Source organism: Nicotiana tabacum, chromosome 9 (assembly GCF_000715075.1).
Source record: "Nicotiana tabacum cultivar K326 chromosome 9, ASM71507v2, whole genome shotgun sequence".
Classification (NCBI taxonomy): domain Eukaryota; kingdom Viridiplantae; phylum Streptophyta; class Magnoliopsida; order Solanales; family Solanaceae; genus Nicotiana; species Nicotiana tabacum.
In genome coordinates this window covers 97700084-97718251 of record NC_134088.1, presented here as the reverse complement: position 1 = coordinate 97718251, position 18168 = coordinate 97700084, and the positions used below count along the sequence as shown (strand labels likewise).

Below are 18168 nucleotides of genomic sequence, written 5' to 3'. Positions count from 1 at the left end.
TGAAGTCTGGGACTGCAGGGCCAAACTTTCTCTGAAGTTTGCAATTGTCATGCCAGACTTCGACAATTGTCACGCCAGACTTCAGAAAAAATTATCTGAAGTTCAAATATAACAAGCTGATTTTGTCTGAAGTTTGCACTACAAATGGAAGAACTTGAGACTAATTTGTCTGAAGTTTGCACTATGAAGTGAAGTTTTCCCGATTACCTTTGCAAGTTAGGCCAAACTTCTGGTGAAAATATTTTGAAGTTTTGCTTTAATAAGGCGACACTTTAGGCAAAAAAAATTATGAAGTTCAAACTTTAGACATACACAATTGAAGCTTTACAATAGAATCTTTGCACTATGAACTGAAATTTGTCTAATTGGCTTTGCAAGTCAGGCCAAACTTCAGGCAAAAATATCTGAAGTTTTGCTTTGATAAGCTTACACTTTAGGCAAAAAATTCTGAAGTTCAAACTTTAGACATAAATTTTTGCTACTTCAGGCTCGTATGTCTGAAGTTACCCGAAAAATGGGTAGACTTATTGGCCTTAAGTGCATCTGAAGTGCAATTTTTCGCTTCAAACTTATTAGCCTTAAATGCATGAAATCATTGGTTGCACTTCAGACTTATTTGGCCCTAAGTGCATTTGAAGTGCAATTTTTTTACTTCAGACTAATTTTTTTTAACTTCAGATCCGATAAGTTTGAAGCTGATCGTAAAACGGGTACGCTTGCAAACTTTTTTACAAAGTGGGTATAAGTTAAATTGTAACCCCAAAATCGGGCATAGATCCAAAATCGGGCACAGATGCAAAAGCCACATTATTGTTGCTGAGACTTCCGAGAAAAAGAAAAAAAAAGAGAGAAAGGAATTGAGTGGGACCCCCAAACAAAATTATTAAGATTAAGAATTAAGAATAATAATAACAATTAAGAAACAAAAACAATGTACAATCTCTAAAAGCAAGTGTACAATTCGTATACATACCAAAAATGGACCTCGCCTCTTCAAACCCTTTCCTGCATTTTGGTGGGCAGTGGCAGAATAAATTGATACGAATTCTGAAAAAATGAGACGGCCCGGCGGACATTACGGTGGTGGTGCTGATTCCGGCGCCGACGCTACATATAACTCAGACCCTCATACGATGCAACAGCAGCAGCAGCAGATAAAATCTGAACATAATCAATGGAGATGGGAACGAGAGAGCCCTAAATTACCCACTAATTCCATGTCTCCCAATATGTTTCCTGATGGTAACTTTCTTCTCTTGATATCTTTCCCTTTTTTTTGCTGAATTATTTGATGTTTTGTGGATAAATTAATTAAAAGATTTATTTTTTCAGATGTCCTTTTATAGAATTTTCCCTAGAAAACTAGGTTGGGTATTTTTTTTGGGGGGTGGTGGGGGGTTTAAAAAAAAATTGAAGAAGATTGGTTGTGCTGCTCTATCTTTCATAATGAGAGATATCCATTAGTTAGATTAAAGTGAGGAACCAACGCAAACTGCGATTTTGTTAGTTTCCTTCTGATTCTTTGCTAGGGAATTTTTTGGGAATAATCGCTGCGTCCAATGTGTAGGAGAATAGTCAAGACCATATAAGCTTCTTTAGAGACTGTTATTTTCGATGTTATATGAAGAAGTAGAAAGATGCCAAACAGGTAAGAAAGAGTACTATTATTTGGCTATATGAAAAGCTTAGAAAAAAGGAGATATTCAAAGTTGTACGGAGTATCCCAGTGTTAGACTTGTGTGTCATACGATGAAACTTTGGGAAAGAATATTGGAGCGTAGACTTGAGGACATTACAATGTTGATGGAGTACCGGTTTAGATTTATGGACAGTAGATCCACAACATGAGTTATATTTAGCTAAAAAGATTGATGAAAATTTGCAAGGGGAAAAGAATCTCCATATGATATTCATTGATTTGAGAAAGCAAATGATAGAATATGAAGATAAGTTTTTTAGTGGATACTTGTGATATGAATGTCGTAAAGCATACGTCCAAGGAAGTAATCTCAAGTGAGAATAGTGGGATGAGATAATAGTAGCTTTTTGTTTATATGGATTTATACTAGGATCTACCTTGAATGTGTACTTGTTTACCTTAGTTATAAATGAGCTAACTAATAATAATATATAAGATGAGGTTCGATTCTGAATGCCGTTGGCGGATGATATTGTATTAATTAACGGAATTAGGAAGAGAGTCAATCAAAAGCTGGCATTATGGAGAAATAAGTAAATTAGAAGATATGTCCTGTCAGTTTAGCCTCTATGAGAAGAATAAATGTGAAGCGAGATTAGACGAGAATGTGGTGCCTTAATGAATACACTACGATATGTAGTCAGTCTTCCAAGAGAATTGACATCATGATAGATGCAGATGTAACACATAAAAATAAAATAGGATGTCTGGAATGAGGGGTGCTGTTGGATTGCTTTGCGATGGTAAGATACCTAACTGAGTAAAAGGCAACTTGATAGAATTATGATGAGTTCAGCAATGTTATATCACAAGATAAGTATTTTAGAAATGTCTATCTTGACATCGCTGTAGTCATGCAATATCTGACAAGGCAAATCATTATCACATGTGATAAGAGGGTGAAGTAATACATACGAAGAAAAAGTTATAGTTCTGTATTGCTATTATAATCCGTCGATATGGAGCGCTTTGGCATATATTCAAGTTAAGTATTTGAATCGGATGCTCACATAAGTGTCTTTGCGAACACACATCCATTTTGATAAAAAAAGGCTCTAATTACCCTTTTGATAAAATAATGGATGTCGCTTAATATAGTTTAGTCATGTCCTATGTAGACCCCTACATTTATTGGTTCATGGATGCAACTCTATGATGATGGAATGTGTCAAAGTAGAATGATGCAAACCTAAAATCCAACGGAGATAAGTTGTCTCAACAGACCTACAATTTATCAGAATCAATGTGGACTTAGTTAAGGACAATATTTCAGTAGCAAACGATCCATATAGGTGATACCAATTATTTGGAATTAAAGTTTAGCATGCCCGTGTAAGGATAAGTGTGAGATTTAGAGAATCTCTAATTTAGATATTTCCTAAGGCAAATTATTTATGTGTAAAGTAGCATCCGAATGATTCTGGTCGAAGTAGAGCGGAATGGTTCCAAAGGATTCATATGACTGATCCCCAATGAATTGAGGTATAGTTGATTGATTGATTGACTCAGTGTTGCTTTAATTTTCGCCCTTCATTTTGGTCACCATCCAAGTCAAATTGTACTCATTGTTGTTTCAATTGTTTATTTCCCCCCTTGTTTTTGGAATTTTATTTTTGATTAAATGAGTTTGATCCCAGCTACTTGATGGTCTGAACACAATTGAATTCTGTGATCGAATTTGGGAACACTAATTGGTGTTGGGCTTTTTCCAAGAAAATCCCGATGCACGGAAAGTTTCTTGCTTCAATGCTATATGACAGATATAGTTGGAAGTTTCATGCTTTGCATTGAGAATGATCTCCTATCCATGGTTGTTCGTGCTCTATGTATGCTTTTGTGTGTATTATGTGTTCTTTCTTTGGGTGGTGATGGTGGTCGGAGTGTCAGGGATCTCCTCTGTTCATGCTTTTCAATGGCAAACAGAAGCGTCATGTGCATGTAGTTACTTTATTCCTGTTTGATAGCGGTTTGATGAGTGATGTGCCTTTCAATGTGGATAACAGACTTAATTAAGTCCATCTCTGTATTTTTTGACTTAAACCTACCATAGGCTTATAGAAGCATAGCAGGTTGTTAGGTCTCAGCCCAGGTAATTGATGCTATGGATATCTATGTTATCCTCATTGTCATACCTGAATGTTCTTGTTCTTCTCTGTGAATGCAACTCTGAGAACCCTGGTTTTGACTCATTCCTGACTTTGTTACTGTTTTGATGTACAAGGTGCTTAATTACTCCATGTTTCCTAATTTATCTGGCATTATTACTATTTACGAGTCAAAGAATTTTTCTTTGACTATGATTTTTGAAACATTTTAAAAGTATATTCACATAAAAAATTATGATTTATAAAGAATTGATGTCAGAATTCCCTTGGATAATTAGATGAGTTGACCCTCGTACTCCAAAACTCCCATTCTTTGCTGGGACGGAGGGAGTGCTCAAATATATTTGGTAGAGATCATTTGCTATATTTGAGAAGCCCTTTTGAGTCCTCTGGTGAAGCAACTCTTTATCAGTGTTTGGTATTTGCATCTTAGGCATAGTATGAATGCAAAAGTTTCCATGAAATGTGTTTTTCTGCCTATGGTTTAATAGAGTTAGAGGGACTGACTGTTCATTCTAGAGAGCTTCTCTGGTCAGACATGAGACGAATAGAGTACTTCATTCTTTGTAAAAAACCAACACATCTGTTCCACACTTCCAGAATCCAGATGTACCCTTGAATAAATTGCATATAGAATGGAAGTAGTTGTTTTGTGATGTAATTTTGATTTTATAAATCAAATAAAAAAGGGTGGCAGCAAACGTAACAATAGTCAAGTTATGAACAAAATAGATAATTTTGTAAGGGATTAAAGGGCAGCCCGGTGCATTCCACATTCCGCATTCATGCAGGGTCCATGGAAGGGCCGAACCCCATGGGGTGTGATGTAGACAGTCTACTCTGACGCAAGCATCGGTGACCGATTCCACAGCTCGAACCTGTGACTTGTAGGTCACAAAGAGACAACTTTACCGTTGCTCCAAGGTTCCCCTTCAATTTTGTAAAGGATATGAGCAAGAAAATAGTCACAAGAGTGACAGAGTAGGAGAATATTGAGTTGTTTACTGGGATCAATCTTGACAAGATCTTATATCTAAGATAAAATTATTTTTATTTTATTTCCATCTAATAGATCAACATAAGTATGACTACTTAGTGTTCCTATTGTGCTTAAAAGCTGAAGTGCATAAATTGACTACTAATTGAAGGGAACACCTCAATTCCTCTTAGCTCCTCTCTAATGGCCATAACCGGCCAGCAACACTCCTTTCCTACAAATAGAAGAAGAGCATCCAGAAGAAAGAAAACCTACGTCAAAACCCATTTACTAGCGATCCCCTATTTCTCTTTAAAATTCCATCTAACATCAGAAAAACCTTTTTCGCTCACCTCTTTGTATTAGAATTTCTTCATTGCTTGAGCATATCAGAACCAGTAAAATCTTGATGGAACAGTCTTCTTCTCAAACAAAGAAGATAATTATTTTTAAAAAAAAAGAACCTTTGGCCTGAAATAAAAAACTTTGCCGAAAAAATTTTCTATTTAGATTTTTAACGATTGAGAGCCACTTGAATGAGAGATAGTGGAAGAGGTGGTTTATGACCAAAGACGAGAAAGAATGAGGAAAGTGAGAGCTTGAGAAATAAGAATTGACGTGAGATGTTCATGGGGAATATGGTCAGAAAGAGGAAAATAAGGTGGAAATGGGAGGTGGCGTGGAATAATCTGATGAAGTGAACAAAGAGGGGGAAGGGAAGGATATGAGCATAGATCTTTTACTTTTTTTAATTTATTTATATTTTCCTTTTAATTTTTCTTATTCTTTTTTTATTTCATTTCTAATTTTTGTTTTAGACACACAGAGAATCCACCGTTTCTATTATATTACGTGGCATTTTTATTGAGGGGTTCCCTTGCCACAGTGGACAACCATTAGGGTTGGAGATATTTTTGTCTACTTTCTTAATGATAAGGACATATTTGAACGGATAGTAGAACTAGGGATAAACGTGAACAATTTACTAAAGTAGAAGGAAAAATATGACCTTTTTCCCTATTTAAATTTGCAAAAGAAATTTTTTACTTCATATCTTAATTCATTACACGTGAAATGCAAAGCGAAGACTTTTGGGTGAGTTCCTAGCTAATATGCTAGATAATATATTTTAACAATAAAAAGGCAAAAGACGACGTCTTCGAAAGACAGAAGATATTTTCTAGTGAATTATTTATGATTTATCTTCTCTGATACATCTTTTTTTTTTGTTTCAAGAAATTACTAATTACCAAGTGCCTGAGAGATTGAAATTATAACATAGGTCAAGGTAGAACTTTAAGATCGAACATTTCCATGGGTCAACATCATAGGGTCCATTTGGGCTGATGATTTGTGAAGGGTTAACTTGGGCTAGCCCAAAACAACCCATCTTCAAAACTGTTCCAGCCCAAACCCATTAAAACTTGGGCGGGTCAAATGGGTTTGGGTTAGTTTTGCCACCCCTAGGTACAATGAGGTCACAACTGTCTTGATCGCTCACATCAACTGCTATTGAAGTCATGGTGTGGGTCCATCCAAGCTGATAATGTAGCTTTGTAGTTTTTAGGCTTCTTTCTATCTTTCCATATATGGGTTTACTTCGTTCTTACTTCCTCTCTTGTTAATAACACTGACTTATCAATGTTAGAATGTGTTTGCGTGTGTTGAATTTGCTCATTCCAATTATGGGCACTCTACTGTCCTAGTGATAAATAGGTAACTTTATAAGCTGGTGATTGCTGAATTCAGCTTTTTTTTTTTTTTTTTTTTTTGAAAACTAATGTTTGTCCTTCTATGCTTCAACTCATTCGACGGTGCCTTTTCTATAGGTCAGGGGAGTGAAGCATCTAGGTCCTACTACCAGGGCCATAGGACCGATCCAAGGATGGCATTAGAGAATCAAGGTGGCAAGGATCCCAGAGCACAGCCTCGTGAAGAAGACATGGATATTGGTTACGAAGATAATCCTGTGCAGCCGTCTTTGGAAGGGCTAGAAAAAAAATTTCTTGATGATATAATGAAACTCACCAAGGAACAAAATGATGCCGAAGATGCAGAAAATTTTAGGCATAGGGAGGTTAGTTCAGCTTACTTAAGTGCTGCCATAACATGGTAAATTCTTCGTTAGTAAGTCAAGTTCTAAAGAGGTTCATCAAAAGGGCGATACCGCAATTTGCATCATCTATATCTTTTTAGGATAAACAAATATTTATGCACAGCTTTCAATCTCCAACCATATTTCATAGCTATCAACTCTGTGGCTCTGTGCAGAACTGGATAGATCCAACTGAGAGACCCAGATATTATCTTAACATCTTAGTTCTTACTAACAAAGAGCAATCTTGCAATTCCTCAAAACTTGCCTTCTCCTTAAGGTTCTTGTAACAGAAAACCGACACCTTACCTTAATAGGCACTACAGAAAAATCAGATCAAAATATGACATATCAACAAAATAAGTTAGATCAAAGAGAATTGTTAAAATTACATATCCAAGCCTAGTAACCAGAAAATGTCTTGCAAGTTGTGGTTATATGTGCTTCAAACTGATAAAAATTAACCCCTACCTCATATTATTTTTGTCAAAGTTTGATGGCAATCCATAAACCATAAGAATCATAATATTTGAGCGGTTTGATAGGGGTTAAACTTGACTGCATTAGGGATTAAACCCCTACCTCATAATTTTTTTTGTCCTAGCAGCTGCAAACAAATAACTGCATTAGAGCGGTTTGATATTGGCTATTATTCGTAAAAACTGCTCTTTACTCCTAGGAATGGCAGTGGTTAGAGCACTTTCTGAAATTGTGCTCTTACCATGCTCTACTTGTAGATGAGTGGACATTTTCTATGGACACTTTTCCCAAAGTTGTCTGCCACTCAATGAGTTTGAACGATGTTTCTTTGTCTTCCAATATTTGGATTGACTTAGAGTCTCGTACATGAGGTTGAGAGTAAGGATCCAAGCTTAAGCTTGTACTTTCAAGTTTTTAAAAGATGTACCGTGTTCATTGTTTAATTATTGTAGGTTACACTATTTTGACGTTCCTTCTATTATCCGTTTTTCCTTCTGCATATATTTAGGTGCTAAAACTTTTGTCCTTGCTCTTTTACCGCTTTTCTAGAATATACCCCCCTTAGGAGAAATTGTCATATCTACTTGCTGCAATAAGCTACAAATGAATTTTCTTAGACTTAATAAATTGGTTTTACAGAACCGGAACTCTGTGTATAACTTTCTTGTTTCCACTATGCCTGTCAGATCAAGAAAGCTTGATACACCTAAACTAAGTTTGACTGTCAGCTAGTACATGGTGTAAAAGAGGGTTGCTAGGTCTAGAATTTTTCTGAGGCTTTTGTCTTTGTGTCTTCTAGAGATGTCTATTTAACTGATGATGCTTGCGAGACTGGGGGTAGGTTGAATAAAAAGACTTTCCCTGATGCTTTATGCCTTTTCAGCTGTTTTGCTAATTAGATAGATAGAATAAGTGCAGAAAATTATTCTTGAAATGAAGCTGAAAATCAGCAATGGCAATCACAGCATCTATGGCTTCTCTTTTGGAGGAAAAAACATTGGAATTGGGAATAATTGTGGAGGGAATCAGGTAGAATTAGGCCGTGATATATCTGAGCCTGGACACTTTGCAGGTGGCGTTCTAGGGAGAAGTGGTTCTTGGTTATGGTAAAGGGGCCTAATAGAAAATTAGTTACGGTAAAGGGAAAATAGGTTTCTTATCTGGCTTGTAAGATGACTTCTGAAGTGAAATTTTTAGGCTGTGACTTCTTGCTGGTGACGATGTTGAAAGGATGTTACATGGATGTGAGAGGAAGGGGAGCAGCATCAGTCTTCGGAGTGAGGGAAGGAGGGTGTATAATAATGGCAGTAGCTGGAGGATAGAAGAAAGAAAAAGTAGGGTTTGAGACTGAATTTACATCTTAGCTGCCATAGCTGCTACTGAGATTTCCTTCCAATATCAGTAGTAATACATACCTCATGTCTGGAATGTGCGATTAAAGAATAGAATTGAAGAAATTTATTATTAGACTCGGTGCTGCTTCATAGTTTTCTTGAATATTTAGTCATGTTATGATGTAATTAGCCTTGAAAATGAACTGGTCAAGACTAGGATTCTTAGTTTATGACATTACCCCACATGCTTCTGTTCTTTATATTCTATTCATGTCACGTAATGATGTTTTATTTTTGTAAATTATAAATTACTCTTGACATTTAAAATGTCAGTACATAGTTGAGGCACATATATGGACAATCCAGTGCAAAATCTTGCACGATTCTTTGCATTAGGATTGCTTTTAGATCAGTCAGGGGTAACTATTGGGAGTAGAGGTACTTCATCAAAAAAGAAAAAGAACTATTGGGAGTAGAGGTTCTCCTTGTTCTTGTACAGGTTTTGCTTCAAATGAGTGTGAATCTTTTATTGTTATACAATTCTTGTTTCCATGAGAGTAACACTACTAGCTTATGTTTTTTCAGCGGATAAATGCAATCAATGCACAATATCAAGAACAACTAGTTGCCCTTCGCTCTCGGCATGCTAGTCGCAGAGATGAAGTCCTTAGAAGGGAGTCTCATGCCAGAAAACAACAGTATGAGCAAGTTGCTTTGGATAACTATCCACGTAGTAGCATGAGCGTTAACAATGCTCGTGGATTTGTGGCAATGAACTCCCCATCAGGAGAACGGCAAGCAGCTCGTGGATTTGTGGCAATGAACTCCCCATCAGGCGAACGACAAGCAGCAGCCTATAATGCTGATAATTATGACTCTTATAGGGAGAATGCTCGATATCTTGGCAGTGGAAGGGATCATGGGTATGAACCTAGAGTCCAATACCCTGGGGGTCGTGTTTATGACACTGGTTCACGCTACTATTGAGTAACTGCTTAGGGGTAGTATCTACTCTATCTTTTAGTTTGTTTTGACTAGGTTCTTGTAGCGGCATATCATACTCTTGTCTTTATAGCTTTTATCAGATGGCAGTGAAGATCATATGCTGTAATAAGAAAACTATTCTCGCCTTTAACCTTCTAGTGTCCATCTTGAGGATTCATGGTCTTGGCATGGATTGCTGAAGACGATCGGTATGTTACAGTTGTTGAATGATTTTATACTGGTTTATTAATACTACGGAATACCAAAAAGTAAGAAGTGCATCAGTCCCCATGGTAATTAATAGAGTATGTATTTTACCTCAATTTCGCAGGAACCATGATATTAATGTGAATGCGCCGATCTGAGTAAGTTTTTCTTGAGCTGCCATGCTATACTCCTAGATAAATATTTCCTAAAGGTTTTATGGCACCTTCATATGTGCAGTTTAAATGTTAAGGATATGGTGTTGTTAACTTCATGTGTGCAGTGTAAATATCAAGGACATAGTGTCTTTAACTCTATGAGTGTTGTGTAAATATTAAGGATATGGTGTCCTTAACTTCATGAATGTTGTATAAATATTAATGACAAAGTGTCCTGTAATTACACCTTCCGTTGTTAAACTTTAGGACATCATGTTCTTAACTTCATATGTGCAGTGTAAATGTTAAGGACACGGCGTCCTTAACTTCATGTGTGCAGTGTAAATGTTAAGGACACCATGTCCTTAATATTTACAGAACACTCATGAAGAAAGGGTAACATCTTTTCGTATTATTTTAATAGAGTGATGGCTATTTTTGCTCAGCATTAAAAATACTGGATAAAAATTAAATACCATGTTAAAAAGTGGCTATCGGACGCCATTTCTACCCTATATTTCCTAGAACAAACATGGAAAGGGCATCTCTTCCATTGGGCTTGAAAATGATTTTGATCAGCCAACTAACACACCCTTTATTTTTCACACCCTTTATAACATAACACACCCTTTATTTCTCCACAGAATATTTTAGTTTTAAAAGGCAAACAGTGACATTGTCTCCTATTTGGTTGGCACTTACAAATATTATAGGGCTACCTTTTGTTTCTCCATAGAACACGGTTGAAATAACAATGAAGAATTGAAGCTATCATTATCCCATTTGATTCAAGTACTATTCAATGGTCAACATAAGGTTGCCCAATAACAGAGACCAAACATTGCAATTAGGACTGCTACTCTTCTGGCTATTAACGAAGGATGAAAAATGTGCACATGTTACTGGTTGCAAAGATATACTTGTTCACATAATAAAGAAAAGAATGCTGCCCTCTTGGGGAGGTGTCAACAATTTGAGAAGATGTTTGGGTGCTGAAATTGCTCTTTAGATCTTATAGTTTCTCTTATATTAACAGGTTCGGGAAATGGTATTCATGTGTTAGCTAAGTTAGCAAATTGGTCTCTTAGGGAAGTGCTTTCTCAAGTTGGATGTAGGTTACGGCCTATAACTCAGTTGGTCAATTAGACCTTGTCACTTCTAAATAAAAACATAATAAAAATCTTTTGGGAGTTCATTCACACAACTGGAGTTTGTTCCAGGCTTTGGATGGTTTATAATCAGCACTCAAGAATATAGTTACAGATGCCACTTTGCGTTGTAGAATAACTATACAATTCCCTGTGAACAGAGCTTCACCTCGGAAAGGGTTGCGACTTCAAGTCATCAATGGAAAGATACATAATACTACCTGAATGCTCTTTTAAGTGTAGCTAGCAAAATCTGTATCTTGTTTCCTTGGATTGGTGGTGTGAATGAGAACAAATTCTGGATTATGGTTTCTGTATATGCTGTTCATAATATAAGAGCTTCACTGTACCTCATGGCCAAAATTTATCATTCCCTTGCAAATCACATGCACGTTGTTCACAGTCAAGCTTGCCCCATCGTGCATCAACTCGATCACATGGAAATATAGGCTTGTTCAAACTGTAGAAAATAGTTGGAGTTTGCTTCAGAAATTCAGTAATAAATTAAATACCATTTTTTCAAAGAGACAGGAACTAACCCGATGAAAAAAACTTTATACTTAAAAGACCCATTGAAGACAAGATTGGGGAGCAATTACGAAAACTAGTTCTGTCGCAAACTGGATTCAGGTTAAACGGTTTGGGAGCCAATGAGTTCACATCATATTTAAGAGTTTTAAGTCCTCGTTCTTGACATAAGAGATGCATAGCTGAAAACAGAAAAAGCTTTAAGATGCAGTACCTTCTATTGACAACATTGTGCATGTAACATAACCATTGTGAAAGTTCAGCTTGAGAGCCAGCTTGTACAGGGTTTGCTCTGTCAATTAGCATGAGAAACAAAGTTCATCAACATACAATAAGAAACTCTATAAGGTATTCTGAGCATTCACGGCGGCAGGCTATGTCATAACATCACAGAAAGGCACTATGGCCCAATGACGTCACCGACTATCGAGATTGTAAAGCCCCTAATAATTTTTTTTTATCTAATTCAAGCTAATTACAAATTTAAACTGTGATTTAATTAGTCTCAAAGGGCGTGCTGGCTCACACGAGGGTAACAATGACCTGGGTATATGTGAACATGCCTAAGGGATTGGAAGAGGTTTGGATCGGGGAATAAGAAAACAGAAGCAAACGGATCGAAGTGGAAAGTTCCAGGCCATGAGACACTAAGAAAGTTTGGACAAGAAGACAGAGGAGGCAACGGACTAAGGTTCCATTGCATGGGAATCGCATGTCACTGGCTCACAACCCAAATCCTGGAACCATGACATGTGCCGCATGTCCATTGCATGGGGTTCCTGAAATTTAGTGAAAACAATTACCCCAACTTCAAAAATATTAATCTCTTAATATATAAGGAATTTTTCCAAGGTTCCTTGTAGCCCTTGAAGTCTGGTTTCCAACACTTCAAATCGTACGTCAATTGAAGATCAGTATAAAAAGTTATGGCCGTTTCACAAAGGGTTGCCGTGCAGTCACAGGCCATTCAATGGCCATGCAGCGCATGGCCAGAGCATGGAACCCCAACACTATAAATATAACTATTTCGGGATAAATTTGCATTTTGAGAAAAGGGATTAGGGTTCTTGGCTCTCAAGTGACAATTTGGTGCTTCAAAATGATCCTACTAACCAAGGTAAATTATTATTGGTGATTTGAAACTCCTTCACGGTAAGGGATGGGGGAGACGGAGGGGATATGGGGAAGGGCTAAGGAGGGTTGTTTCTCTGTTCTTTCACTATTTTGGACAAGTGAGAGGGGGAGGTTCGAGGCCCTTTTTTTCTTTAATTTTTTTTGTTTTTTTAATTATTGTAATTCTCTTTTAAATTACAGGTGGCAATTTTCCCCAAAAGTTACACGTGCCATTATATCATTGCTTCGTTTGACATGTCACCAACGGGTGACTTTCACATGGATGGTTTATACATAAGAATATTAAGCCAACTGCATACCGATAGGTTTAACAGCTTAATATTTATATGCAGTAGAAAATATAACGAAATTATGGTAGTACTTTTTATTTTATATAATATTGACAGACAATGAGTCTAAATGGAGAAACATGATGAGGATTCATATACCCAATCCCCATTTGTTTGGAGCTGAGGCGTTATTGTTTGTTGTAGTTTAAAATCTAGAAATGAAAATTCTGAAAAAAGAAAATTTACCAATTGCTCTCATGCAAGCTGATAAACTAGGTACCTTAGAACTTCTTTAAAGTGATCTGCACATTCTTTGCAAGGGTACATGCGAGATAATATTGCCATCTGCATGCAAAAAGAAAAGCAATCCTTTAGTTTCCAAAAGACAGCCCCATTTTTCACTCCAACCCTATGAACAAAATCCTTATTGCAGGCAGAGTTGTAAACACATAAAATCCTTGTAAATATAATGGAAAAACTTATCATAAATTGGGGACATCAATGTATAACACTTCCCATACTGACGGTCACCTTAATTTTGTCTCATTGCTTATGGAAATCATAACAGAAAGGATTTTGAGCATTTTGAACTATGATAAGGGAAACTATTCTACCCTAGATAAGCCCTCAATATTTTAAAGCAGATCCTTGCGTCTATATGTAACATCACCTTCCAAACACAACTAACATGGGGGGGGGGGGGGGTTGGACCCGATGAGGACGAGGGAGAAGGTAGAGGTGTGAATTGAGTCAGGGGATGGGAATGGGAGTGGGTAAAAAAGTGAACTGCAAGATAGATTTCACGATTTTGAGGGTATGGTAGTCTGATAATGGGTCATTGGGGTGGGCATATAGGAGCAGATGATAAAGGAAGGGCAGTCCCAAGGGACAGCGGGCTGGGGTGAGGATAGTTTAGATGTACCTAGTATGGTGGTAGTGCTAGTTTCACGAATACCTATTTTATGTCTTCATTTTTGGTTTTCTGCTTCTCCACTCCGTACTTTCCTGTTCCTAAAGCACTTCCTTTCATTGTTTCCATTTTTCTTTTTTCCTTCTTTTCTATAAAATTAAATTTTATTTGTTTTTTCTAATTGTAAGAACCATACGTCCAAAACTTAAATCTGGCATTATAGGGACTAATCTTAGGTTTCACAGTAAGACAGATGTCAAATCCACATATCCATTATCCAATAAGAAAATTAGAATGAAAAATTCCTAATCAACATTAAGCAATCCAAACTTCCCAATAAGGGTAAGTTATATATGAAATCAATGCAAAGAAAGAAAAAAAAGCAACAATGATAGTGGCGTCGTGGAATCGGCAGCATTCTCAAATTACTTATTCACACCACTATCTTTTTTGAGAAAGGGTAACAATTATTCACACCACTATCTTATAGAGCACTTATTGTTTACTTCCTTTCAAAATTTATCCTTCTATTACTTCCCATCTTCTGAACTGCATAAACCTCTAACTCTTATAATGGCACAAGAATTTCCCAAATGATTGTCTTATTTCTTATGGACACCCACCTTGCACCTCAAATGCAGGCAAACAGAAATCCAAAATATCAATTTCAGTTGAGCTCTCGAAAGAGAAGAGATCCTTTTGGATATGTCCACAGCATGAGAAGACAAGGTCAAAATGTTATCATTTTGCAGGAAGATATTCAAAAATTTCCTTGGAATCTGATGACGAAGCAGTTGGGATTCTAAACATTCACAATTCTGAAATCAAGAAAAATAATCATTTAGGGTGACTGAGTACCATACCAGTTCTTTCACATCCCTCTTTTGTTGTCTGGTTGGCTTGTCTGGATACTGAAAAAAATACAATTGAGCTATTATGATCATATAGGTCAACAAGTAAGAATATTCAATAAATAAAAGTGATTTATTTTTTAGCACCAAGAAAACAAAAGAACCCGGCGGATAAGGAACCCTTTGGAACACTATTGTATATTGCCCAATTTATTAACCATCAAGAGCATTGGGTAGACTAGATATACAACAAAATAGTAGAGCAAAACTATAACCAGACTATTAATTATCAAAATAGAATAATTCAGTGGCCTCACCTTGCTTAACTGTGTGCTATCAATATTATTAATGAAAGTGTCTTGCTGTACAATTCCTAAGAAGTTGACAACTGAAATGCCTAAGCAACTCGGACTAAAATTTCTCTACTGAAAGGTCTTTACAGCTTGAGTAGAAAGAGAACTTCTGCTATTGAAAAAGTGGATACTTGACCTGAGCTCCAAGAGTGTGAAGAAAAGTCCAAGTAGCTCTTCCAAGATCTTCTTTAGTCACTGGGCCGGCATTTCTCTCCTGAGAAGGATGGTTGATCAAAAATTGTATTGCGGCGGAAAAAAAAAAGAGCAAGCAATTGAAAACCAAGATATGCTGGGTGACATTCTCTTGGAGAATAAAGAGCACTTAACATATGCATCAACTCCCAGATTTAACATACTAAGACCAATTGCTGCACAAGATACTCGCCGTCTAAAACAACAGCTCTCAACCAAAAACAACCAATGCTAAACATAAAGTCCAATACTATACCTGCCGCACCAATGAATTTGTTACAAGTCAAAGAAATCATAGCTCAAACTAACCCAATTAGCCAGTATACTCGCTTTCCTCCTCTTCTACCCAGACTCCTGAAGAAATCAATCTATTCCTTATGTAATCTTTTGCCTGTTGGAGGAAACTGCAACATCCTCATGCATTGATATCATCAACTAAAACCTCAATCACCAACCAATTCAGATCAGCTATATGAATCCTCAGTACCCATTCCGCTATACTCAAGTCAATTCCATTTCATCAATGTAGCGCGTATTTAAGTAAGCAAGTCAATAGTACTAAGAAATTTATCATAACTAGCTATTTCAGGCTTATCATAACTAGCTATTTCAGGCTTGCTATCTACACACGGCAACACTGCTTTTTTTTTTTAATCTGGCATTGGAACTGGCTACACTTTTCATATAGGTTGAGTTCAACACCCTTCATGCATTTGATTCGAAAAAATAATCTTTCTTTTTTTCTTTAGTAGTATATGGTGAAAACTTGCGTCCTCTAGCATCATTGTCAATTCGGTTTATGTAACTAAAAACCTATCTCAACTCAACAGCCAACAATATTATTACGGTATAATAGAAAAAGACGCTCAGACTATCTGTGAGAACTTTCATCAAACACTTATTAGGCATTATCTACATACCTCCAATCCTTCAATAAGTGCAGCAGCACTAAAACACAGCTCGAAACTACAAAATAATTAAAGGCCGTTAAGGAAAATTACCTGCTTGGGCAATTCAGAATGTTGAGAAGTTGGAGATTTTGAAGGAGGTAGATTCTTGGAAGAAGATGAAGAGAGCCCCAAAGAGAAGGAGTGGTCATCATTATGAGATGAAGGAGATTTTGGGAGAGATATTAAATGAGAAAGCTGAGTTTGGATAGAGTTTGATACTTTCTCGTATGTTCTGAACAGAAGCTGCAATGGATTTTCAGACATTTGGAGGAGTTAAAGAGTCTTTGATTGAGAATGTTTTCTCCAGCCAAACCCGTTGATTCGTTTGTATTTTGAACTCATATTTATATTTTTGGTAGGAGCACTTTATCTTAATAGGGGATTTTTTAGTCGAGCCCCCAAAGCAAATTAAGAAATTAAAATAAAAAATTTAATATTAGTATAAAATTTTACATAGCTAATCATTTGCTTTGCAATATAAAACTCATTATCTAATTTCTGTTAACACAACATTTGATTAGTTAATCAAAGTTAAATTTTTCTAGTTAATTCTGTATTATTAATTCTTGCATAACTTATGCGAGAAGTTATATATTGTTTTATTCAAAATTAGACTTGAAGTAATAATAGGTTTTAGTGATACCTTGATAAGAGAATATAAAGACAAAAATGCATTAAAAATAGGCAATTCCTACCTTTATATTCACCCTATACAAATATTACGTTTTTATACACTACATAATAATTTGACATTGTTAATATTGTAATAGCCGATTCTTGTACTACAATCCTTACAAGAATAGCTCAACCCTTTAAACTTAAAAACATCATCATCAACTGTTAGAGATAGTTATTCAGCTGGTTATTCAACATCTACTATGAGGTTTTAGGTGATACAAGAAAGAGTACACGAAAGATGATGTTCTCAATGAGAGCATAACCAAAGTCTTTTATCCTTTAATAATTCAACAGATCTCAGCCGTCCAATACAGAGCAAGTATTTTAATCTCAAACGTTCTCTCATGTGGATTCATTTTAACCAACACCGTTGATTTGGCACACCTATCAACTTAGGATACCTATTCTAAATTATTCCCTATGCATGTGAGCACGTGACAATGCAAAGAAATTTGTTTTTATATTCTTGCATATTAGAAGGTTGGTTAGGATTAGACAAATAGAAATAGTACTGTTACACCCCATATTTTCGTACATGGAAGTACACCATAAATAAATTGATATAAGCCCGGAAATGAGATGTTACATTCTGCATTTTTGTATGTTAAGGTTTCGTCGTAAGTTAATTGACGTAAGTTCGGGAATGAGATTATTTTGGAGATTATAAGCATTATGCTATTTCAATCAAGTGATGAGTAAATTCGTGAAGGTGAGAGGGTAAGCAAATCGAAGAAAATAAATTTCGTCGAAGTTTGATATTTTGGAATAAAATACGGTTCGAGCTATAATACCCTGTATTTATGGACTAGTATTATATAAGGTACCACATGACTATGATAGTAAGGTGTATAAAGTGTATAAAAAATGAGTATCATTTTATGTAATTTGAGATAATTCTTAATTATATGGATAATTAGTTAATTATTGGTTAGATGAGGGATTAATTAGTTAAATAAATTATTAGTAGATAATTAAGACTTTAGGGATAAGTTATGGGTCCAAAAACGTGACAGCCCCCCAGCCCAGCCCCCAAACATTAATATGACTCTTATTTTGAAGATTAAAGTGATTAGTCACCACTTGAAGTGGGCCCACATTTCATTCAAGATCACTTAAGATT

At 36.1% G+C, this 18168-nt stretch overlaps 2 protein-coding genes across 2 annotated transcripts; one reads left to right on the top strand and one right to left on the bottom strand.

Annotated features, from left to right (window-relative positions):
* Positions 1-977: 977 nt before the first annotated feature.
* Positions 978-9957, top strand: LOC107778476 (uncharacterized). Its single transcript, XM_016598768.2, has 3 exons — positions 978-1242; positions 6610-6857; positions 9275-9957. The coding sequence occupies exons 1-3, from the start codon at positions 1056-1058 to the stop codon at positions 9674-9676; spliced, it is 837 nt and encodes a 278-aa protein (XP_016454254.2). The 5' UTR covers positions 978-1055; the 3' UTR covers positions 9677-9957.
* A 1273-nt stretch (positions 9958-11230) lies between these two features.
* LOC107778551 (FAD-linked sulfhydryl oxidase ERV1) lies at positions 11231-16720 on the bottom strand. Its single transcript, XM_016598867.2, has 6 exons — positions 16422-16720; positions 15365-15442; positions 14888-14935; positions 13395-13459; positions 11926-12003; positions 11231-11643 (listed from the first exon to the last, which is right to left on the bottom strand). Exons 1-6 carry the CDS (start codon positions 16632-16634, stop codon positions 11535-11537), a joined length of 591 nt encoding a protein of 196 aa, XP_016454353.1. The 5' UTR covers positions 16635-16720; the 3' UTR covers positions 11231-11534.
* Between the last annotated feature and the right edge of the window lie 1448 nt (positions 16721-18168).